At 47.0% G+C, this 9,605-nt stretch overlaps 1 protein-coding gene across 1 annotated transcript; it reads left to right on the top strand.

Annotated features, from left to right (window-relative positions):
• The first annotated feature begins 4,762 nt into the window (after nucleotides 1–4,762).
• LOC112073167 (extracellular calcium-sensing receptor-like) lies at nucleotides 4,763–8,637 on the top strand. The gene is made up of 9 exons (XM_070440053.1): nucleotides 4,763–4,902; nucleotides 5,027–5,315; nucleotides 5,493–5,579; nucleotides 5,704–5,811; nucleotides 5,917–6,558; nucleotides 6,772–7,002; nucleotides 7,419–7,542; nucleotides 7,638–8,110; nucleotides 8,194–8,637. Exons 1-9 carry the CDS (start codon nucleotides 4,766–4,768, stop codon nucleotides 8,635–8,637), a joined length of 2,535 nt encoding a protein of 844 aa, XP_070296154.1. The 5' UTR covers nucleotides 4,763–4,765.
• Nucleotides 8,638–9,605: the final 968 nt, after the last annotated feature.

Below are 9,605 nucleotides of genomic sequence, written 5' to 3'. Positions count from 1 at the left end.
TCTCTGAATGTCCTTGAGTGGCCCAGCCAGAGCCTGGACTTGAACCCGATTCAACATCTCTGGAGAGACTTGAAAATAGCTGTGCAGCGATGCTCCCCATCCAACCTGACAGAGCTTGAGAGGATCTGCAGAGAAGAATGGGAGAAACTCCCAAAATACAGGTGTGCCAAGCTTGTAGCGTCATACCAAAGAAGACACAAGGATGTAATCGTTGCCAAAGGTGCTTCAACAAAGTACTGAGTAGAGGGTCTGAATACTTATGTAAATGTAATATTCCATAATTAAAAAAAATATATACATTTGCAAAAAATATATATATATTTTTGCATTGTCATTATGGGGTATTGTGTGTAGATTGATGAGGGGAAAAAATTATTGAATCCATTTTAGAATAAGGCTGTAACCTAACAACATGTGGAAAAAGTCAAAGGGTCTGAATACTTTCCGAATGCACTGTATACAGTACCAGTCAAAAGTTTGGACACACCTACTCATTCAAGGGTTTTTCTTTATTTTCACTATTTTATATATTGTAGAACAGGGAAGACATCACAACTATGAAATAACACATATGGAATTATGAAGTAACCAAAAAAGTGTTTCAAAGTAGCCACCCTTTGCCTTGATGATAACTTTGTACACTCTTGGCATTGTCTCAACCAGCTTCACCTGGAATTATTTTCCAACAATCTTGAAGGAGTTCCCACATATGCTGAGCACTTGTTGGCTGCTTTTCCTTCACTCTGCAGTCCAACTCATCCCAAGCTATCTCAATTGGGTTGCGGTTGGGTGATTGTGGAGGCCAGGTCATCTGATGCAGCACTCATCACTCTCCTTCTTGGTCAAATAGCCCTTACACAGCCTGGAGATGTATTTTGGGTCATTGTCCTGTTGAAAAACAAATGATATCCCACTAAACGCAAACCAGATGGGATGGCTTATCGCTGCAGAATGCTGGTTAAGTGTACCTTGAAATGTAAATAAATCATAGACAGTGTCACCAGCAAAGCACACCCACACCATCTCATCCTCCATGCTACACGGTGGGAACCACACATCTGGAGATCATTCATTCACCTACTCTGCGTCTCACGAAGACACGGCGACCAAAAATCTCAAATTTGGACTCATCAGACCAAAGGACAGATTTCCACCGGTCTAATGTCAATTGCTCAGGTTTCTTGGCCCAAGTAAATCTCTTCTTATTTTTGGTGTCCTTGAGTAGTGGTTTCTTTGCAGCAATTCGATCATGAAGGCCTGATTCACTCAGTCTCCACTGAACAGTTGATGTTGAGATGTGTCTGTTACTTGAACTCTATGAAGCATTTATTTGGGCTGCATTCTGAGGTGCATTTAATTGCCGATGTCTGAGGCTGGTAACTCTAATGAACTTATGCTCTGCAGCAGAGGCACTCTGGGTCTTCCTTTCCTGTGTCGGTCCTCATGAGAGCCAGTTTCATCATAGCACGATGGTTTTTGCGACATCACTTGAAGAAACTTTCCGTTCTTGAAATTTTCCGGATTGATTGACCTTCTTGTCTTAAATTAATGATGGACTATCATTTCTGTTTGCTTATTTGAGCAGTTCTGGCCATATTATGTACTTAGTCTTTTACCAAATAGGGCTTTCTTCTGTATACCATCCCTACCTTCTCACAACACAACTGATTGGCTCAAACTCATTAAGAAGGAAATAAATTCCACAAATTAACAAGGCACACCTGTTAATTGAAATGCATTCCAGGTGACTACCTGATGAAGCTAGTTGAGGGAATGCCAAGAGTGTGCAAAGCTGTCATCAAGGCAAAGGGTGGTGTAACGGTTCTCCTCTTCCTCTTCATCCGAAGAGGAGGAGCATGGATTGAACCAAGACGCAGCGTGATACTTAGACATGATATTTATTTAGACACGACAAAACAACGAAGACAAAAAACGAACTATACTTGAATTAACTAACAAAATAACAAAACGAATGTAGACAYACCTGGACGTAAGAACTTACATGTAACACGAAGAACGCACGAACAGGGAAATGACTACATAAAAACCGAACGAACAAAATGAACAAACAAACCGAAACAGTCCCGTATGGTGCAAACATAGAAGAACACTAACACAGGAGAACAAACACCCACGACAAACAATGTGACAACACCTACCTTAATATGATTCTCATCAGAGGAGATGAAAACCACCTGCCTCTAATCTGAGAACCATATTAGTACCCATTAAACCAACATAGAAACAGAAAAACATAGACTCGCCCCCAAACTCACGTCCTGACCAACTAACACATACAAAAACTAACAGAAAACAGTCAGGAAGATGAACATAACCCCCCCTTAAGGTGCGAACTCCGGGCGCAACCAGCAAAAAGTCTGGGAGGGTCAGGGTGGGTGCATTGACCACGGTGGTGGCTCAGGCGCTCTGGCGGGTCCCACCCCACCATAGTCATCCCAGCTTACGTCTCTCCCTCAGAATGACCACCCTCTTACTCCACCCACCTAATTACCGGGTAACATCAAAATAAGGACAGCTCCGGGACAAGGTAGCTCAGGACAGATAGGTAGGTCAGGATAGAGAGGTAGCTCAGTATAGAGAGGGTAGCTCAGATAGAAGAGGTTAGCTCAGGATAGAGGGGCAACTCCGGACTGAAGGGCAGCTCCGGACAGAGAGACAGCTCTGGACTGAGGGGCAGTTCTGGATACATGGCAGCTGGACACTCATGGCTAGCTGGCGTCTGGACGCTGCACTGGCTCGCTGACGGCTCTGGACGCTCATGGCTCGCTGCCGGCTCTGGACTGCTCATGGCTCGCTGACGGCTCTGCGCTCATGGCTGTGCGGCTCTGGACGCTATTGGCTGACGGCTCTGGACGCTCATGGCTCACTGGCGGCTCTAGCAGATCCTGTCTGGTTTGGCGGCTCTGGCAGATCCTGTCTGGTTGGCGCTCTGGCAGATCCTGTCTGGTTGGGGCTCTGGCAGAATCCTGTCTGGTTTGGCGGCTCTGGCAGATCCTGTCTGACGAATGGCTCTAGCGGCTCCTGACTGACTATCGGCTCTGACGGTCGGGACAGACGGGGCTCATGGCTCGGACAGGACGGGATGGCTTCAGACGGCACTGGGCAGACGGATGGCTCAGAGGCGCTGGGAGCGGATGGCTCAGATGGCGCTGGGAGACGGATGGCTCAGATGGCGCTGGGAGACGGATGGCTCAGATGGCGCTGGGGAGACGGATGCTCAGATGGCGCTGGGGAGACGGATGGCTCAGATGGCGCTGGGAGACGGATGGCTCAGATGGCGCTGGGGAGACGGATGGCTCTGGCCGGATAAGGCGCACTGTAGACCTGATGCGTGATGCCGGAACTGGAGGCACCGGGCTAAGGACACGCACCTTCATGCTAGTCGGGAGCAGGGACAGGGCACACTGGACTCTCGAAGCGCACTATAGGCTGCGTGCGTGGTACCGGCACTGGTGGCACCGGGCCTGAGGGCACGCACATCAGGACGGGTACGGGGAGAAGGAACAGTGCATACAGGACTCTGGAGACGCACAGGAGGCTTAGTGCGTGGTGCCGGAACTGGAGGCACCGAACTGGATACACGCACCATAGGAAGAGTGCGTGGAGGAGGAACAGGGCTCTGGAAACGCYCTGGAAGCCTGGTGCGTGGTGTAGGCACTGGTACTTTGAATAATTTGTTTAACACTTTTTTGGTTACTACATGATTCCATATGTGTTATTTCATAGTTTTGATGTCTTCACTATTATTCTACAATGTAYAAAATAGTAKAAATAAGAAAAACCCTTGAATGAGTAGGTGTGTCCAAACTTTTGACTGGTACTGTTTATTAACATATACGTACTGTACATCACATGGAAGACTTTCAACAAAACTTACCGTTTTGCTCCTATTGACAACAGCAGTGTTATATAATTATTTTGTCATAACTCCAATGAGACACACATTCTTCCTTGAGGCGTGTGTAAATTAGAGGTCTGAGACTTATAGCAGGTACCTGTCTGCAGGGAGGTGATCCCTCTGCCTCCTCACATCGCTGTAAGATCAGCTGGTTCACTCAGGCAGAATGGTAAATGGTGTTTGTCTCCTGTCTCACTCCATTATGGTCCAATGTGCATGGCAGTTGTTTGTTATTGTCACTGTCTCGCTGTGAAACTGGCAGATGCTCTCGTCTTTCCATTGACCGGTATCCCTGGGGAGATAAGAGCTATCTGACAGGAGGTGATCTGAGAGGAGGGGGAGGCAGTCAGGTCGGTAACATATAAAGAGGGCTCTTGCCGTGACCCCACAATGAGTGGGTGAGGATGTGTGTGGGTCTGTGTGCTGTACTGTCTGTGAGGGTTCAGCTTGGCTGTATGTCTTTGGCAGTTGGGCAGGTGTATTCTAGGACTTTATGAGGATATGCAATATGTTACGGTTTAGTAGGGTGTGTTTTCTAAAACTGGAGGAATCTCTCTTCATGGGAACGCAGGCTGTTGTAGTGAGTTAACAACTCTCTTTACTGCATGGCTTAATTYTATGTGTCCTTATGGATTATAGTACAGTAGGAACTGTCAAAGTCTTGGTGTGACTTTGTTGGATGTACAAGTTATAAACTGGTATATAGAATTTTGACTTATGTGAGCAAATGGTGGCAGTGCGGAGACAATGAAGAGATCAGGGTCCCTTTGTGTGACAGTGCTGTGCTTGGAGTTCTTCTGTCTAATCTCCTCCCAGCCTCAGTCCAAGCTTCAGCAGTGTAGACTGATGGCGGCTCCCTCTGCCCTGCCTATGCTACAGAGGGAGGGGGATGTGATGCTAGGGGGCCTCTTCTCCCTCCATGACATGGTGCTGCAGCCTGACCTCTCCTTCACCTCCAAACCAGCCAGCACACGCTGCACCGGGTGAGGGTCTGAGTTAGTTCTCTAGACTATGGCCGTCACCATAAAAGGATTCAATGTAAGACTCATCCCTCTGTTCTCTCCTCAGTGTAAGACTCATCCATCTGTCCTCTCCTCTCCCGCGCAGGTTTAACTTCCGGACATTCCGCTGGATGCAGACCATGATGTTCGCCATCGAGGAGATCAACAGAGAAGATCATCTGCTCCCCAACTTCACTCTGGGATATAAGATATATGATTCGTGCAGTACTCCTTACCACGCCTTGAGGGCTTCTGTGGAACTGATGGGGGGAGAAGGGGAAGGAGAGGTGGAGGGGGGATTCTGTCATGGCCAGGTTCCGGTGGTCATCGGGGATGGAGGCTCCACTCTGTCTCTGGTGGTTGCTCGCTTCCTGGGAGTCTTCAGAGTACCTCAGGTAGGCAGACTGACCACTTACATTTAACAGTATACACTACTCTTCACAGTTTAAGGGTGTTACTAACAGAAGTACATTGGCTGAAGAGTTACTTTTTCCTCTAATCATCTCTCTCTCTTCTCTCTCCTCTCTCTCTCTCTCTCTCTCTTCTCTCTCTCTTCTCTCTCTCTCTCACAGGTCAGTTATTTCTCTAGCTGTGCATGTCTCAGTAACAAGGCAGAGTTCCCAGCCTTCCTCAGGACCATGCCCAGTGACTTCTTCCAGGTGACTTCTCATTCCATGTAACTCTCTAACTTCTCCACTTTCTCTCTCTGATCTAATTCCTATCGAATCTCTACTCTAGTACCAATTGAGTGTTGGGAAAAGGTTAATCCATGTCTGATTCCAGGTCGATGCTCTGGTGCAGCTCGTCCAGCACTTCAGCTGGAAATGGGTGGGTGTGGTTGCCGGGGACGATGCATATGGTCGTGGGGGAGCACAAATATTTTCTGAGAAGGTTTGTGGGATATACTGTATCATTTTCTCCTGTGTGGATAAATACACAATGTGAATGTGTTATGGCTTAAAGTGTCTGCTAAATGACCATAGTATACCTTTCTAGGTGCAGAAGCTCGGTGCCTGCATGGCCCTCCATGAAATCATCCCCAAAAACCACGCGGAGGGGGCCATGGCCTCCATCGTTGCCCGTATTCGGTCCTCCGGGACTGGGGTGGTTCTGGTGTTTGCCCTGGAGCAGGATGCTGGAGCTTTGTTTGACGAGGCCTTGCGGCAGGGTCTGACAGGGGTGCAGTGGCTGGCCAGCGAAGCCTGGAGTACAGCCTCAGTTCTCTCCACCCCACCCCGCTTCCTCCCCATCCTCCAGGGCTCCATGGGCTTTGCCATCCGCCGAGCTGTGCACATCCCTGGACTACAGGAGTTCCTGCTGCGTCTCCACCCCTCCAGCCCAGACGCCTCCAAGGACCCGTTCCTACGCCCTTTCTGGGAGGAGGTGTTTAGGTGTAGCCTGCAGGGTGATGGGGGTGGAGATAGTCAGGGGGGTAAACCTCTGTGCTCTGGGTCTGAGGACCTGGGCAGTGTCCGGAACATCTACTCTGACGTGTCTCAGTTGAGGATATCCTATAATGTGTACAAGGCTGTGTACGCCATCGCCCACGCACTGCATGCTATGAGGAGCTGTGAGACAGGAAGAGGACCTTTTCCTCTGCATGCCTGCCCAAATACTGACAGCGTACAGCCATGGCAGGTACTGGACTGGTACTGGTCAGATAAATGTACTGATGTTTTAAACAAGAAAAATGGATACTTTTAAATAAAGTTTTAGACAAAACATTTTTTTTACTTTCATATATAGTTTTAAGAAAGAAAAGTAGTTACTTTAAAAAATTGTTTTAAACAAAACAAATGGTTACATTTGAAACATTCTGAATGTATTCCCCGATTGTCTTTTTCTCCTCAGCTCCTGCACTACCTGAAGCAGGTGGAGTTCTCTAACTCTTTTGGTGATGAGACTAAGTTTGATGTGAACGGGGACCCAGTGGCTGTGTATGACCTGGTGAACTGGCAGTTAGGGGCAGAGGGCCAGGTAGAGTTTGTCACAGTGGGGACGTTTGACGAGACTACCAGCCTGGGCAGGAAGAAACTATACATCCAGAAAARGGACATCATCTGGAATGGAAACCAGACGACAGTAAGGCTCTCATAAATGTCTGAACTTTTACCTTTTAATCTCTTCATATTCTTTAAAAAATGCTGTCCTAGTTAGATTTCTTTGGAAAAAATAGATTTAATTTCTTAGAAAATGAGGAGACAAAGAATAAATGGAGGAGATGGATGCAACAAAGGACATTAATTTCATTAAACTGCATCCAACTATGATGTCTGTTAAAAGTTTTTTTGTTGTTGTAAGAAATTGCATTTAGTAGTTTAGTTTTCCTTTTCAGATGTATTCTTTTGAATTTCATGGTCATAAAATATGGTCAAATAATACATTAATTAAGTTGAATTTGTATTTTGTATGTATTTTTGTATCTCTGTTACTCTCGTGTGTGTTCCTGTGCATTCATGTTTAATTCTGACTGAAGCAGTGTGTGATCTCCCTCCCAGGTCCCTCTGTCAGTATGCAGTAGCAGCTGTCATCCAGGCACTCGGAGGGCCATCAGGCCTCACTTCCCTATCTGCTGCTTTGACTGTGTGGTCTGTACAGCAGGGGAGATTAGCAATCAGACAGGTGAGGCCAGTCTACAGCCTGTATGGATGTGAGCGTGTGTTGTCATAACCCAGCCTCACTACAGAAATATGTCTTGTCTTCTCCATGTTCCCCAGATGCTATAGAGTGTGTTCGCTGCCTACCTGAGTTCTGGTCCAATGAGGAGTGTACAGCCTGCATCCCCAAGCAGGTTGACTTCCTGTCCTACGGTGACACAATGGGTATCGCTCTGCTCTCTGTGGCCCTCCTGGGGTCCTTCTGCACTGCCACAGTCGTCCTCATATTCGCCTGTCACCGCACCACCCCCATTGTCAGGGCCAACAACTCTGAGCTGAGCTTCCTGCTGCTCTTCTCCTTGACTCTGTGTTTTCTGTGTTCTCTTACTTTCATTGGCCGGCCCTCTGAGTGGTCCTGTATGCTGCGTCACACAGCGTTTGGGATCACCTTCGTCCTCTGCATCTCTTGTGTTCTGGGGAAAACAATAGTGGTGTTGATGGCCTTCAGYGCTACACTTCCAGCCAGTAATGTCATGAAATGGTTTGGTCCTCTACAGCAGAGAGCCTTCATCTCACTCTGTACTCTGGTCCAGGTAGGAACATTGACCCAGTTGTTCTCTTCGTATCATGCACCCTTGTTGGACTTATCAACATGACAATTATTTTCCTCTTCCAGGTGGTGATCTGTGCTGTGTGGCTGGCTGTTTCCCCTCCCAGCCCACGCAGACTGATGACACGTGAGAGTGCCTGTGTCATCCTCCTATGTGATGAGGGCTCAGCCCTGGGCTTCTGCCTTGTGCTMGGCTACATCGGCCTGCTGGCCTCCCTCTGTCTCCTCTTAGCCTTCCTGGCCAGGAAACTCCCAGACAACTTCAACGAGGCCAAGCTCATCACCTTCAGCATGCTGATCTTCTGTGCCGTGTGGATCTCCTTCATCCCTGCCTACGTCAGCTCTCCTGGGAAGTACTCCACGGCCACGGAGGTGTTCGCCATCCTGGGCTCCAGTTTCGGCCTGCTGACCTGCCTCTTCCTGCCCAAATGTTACATCATTCTGCTGAAGCCTGATAAGAACAACAGGAAACACCTCATGGCCAAGTCTGCACCTGACAAGACAWTCTAGTGGATCTTACAACGTCTATCATTTATATCAGGGACAGGCAACTGACGCCCCCCCCCCCCCTTTTGTAGGCCAGCGGATCAATTTACAAAACTGATCAATTTTGGGTTATCAACTTAATATTGAATATTAAGAATGGTAGAATAAACAAGGTGAAATTTAGAAATGTGGTTCTGTGTCAGCATTTTCCTGTTGTTGTGTCAATCACTGACAGTCTCTCAATTAGCRCATGTCAGCTAACATTTTCTAGATTGCTCTAGCCAGCTATCATAAAATTGGTCAAATTACCACTCTCATTCAGATATCATATTGAAAACTTCAAACACTTCTCTACAACCTATAGCAAAATTTGTGGAATTGCAGGAAAATAGCTGTAAAATTGCTAAATCTTCTCTCTGCCACATGTTAAAATGTTTAGAATTGCAGCAAACTTGCTTTAAAACTGCACCATTTTCTCTACGCCCAATGGCAAAATGTGTAGATATATAAAACTTTTTCTCTGCTGTCGAAAAATAAATAAAAATTGTGTCGCAAGGTGGGGGGGGGGGGCTCCCAACTAAATGTAACTTAGGGCCCTCAAAAAATACTTCTGCATGTGTGGGTATGGATGTGGGTAGGCAGACCGAGAGCTACTGTTGCCRCACATGAGTRCAGATTTTTTGTMGCCCCTCCCTGATTTAGATTGTGTGGAAATTATAATGTAGTTTCAGGAAGTTCAATCAGGAAGTCTGAATGGTCATTTAACTATGTCTAGTAAGTGTAACATAACATACCCTTTGTTTCCTATTCTAGGGGCATAGTGGGAATGAATACAAACGTATCATCATCACAGTGAGAATGAATACAAACGTATCATCATCACAGTGGGAATGAATACAAACATATCATCATCATGATGTTCTCCAGAGTGGCGCAGGGGTCTAAGGTACTGCATTTCAGTGCAAGAGGTGTTACTACAGTCCCTGGTTCAC

This window comes from Salvelinus sp. IW2-2015, unplaced genomic scaffold (genome assembly GCF_002910315.2).
Source record: "Salvelinus sp. IW2-2015 unplaced genomic scaffold, ASM291031v2 Un_scaffold2171, whole genome shotgun sequence".
In the NCBI taxonomy this organism is placed as follows: domain Eukaryota; kingdom Metazoa; phylum Chordata; class Actinopteri; order Salmoniformes; family Salmonidae; genus Salvelinus; species Salvelinus sp. IW2-2015.
This window is presented reverse-complemented; position numbering and strand designations above follow the sequence as displayed.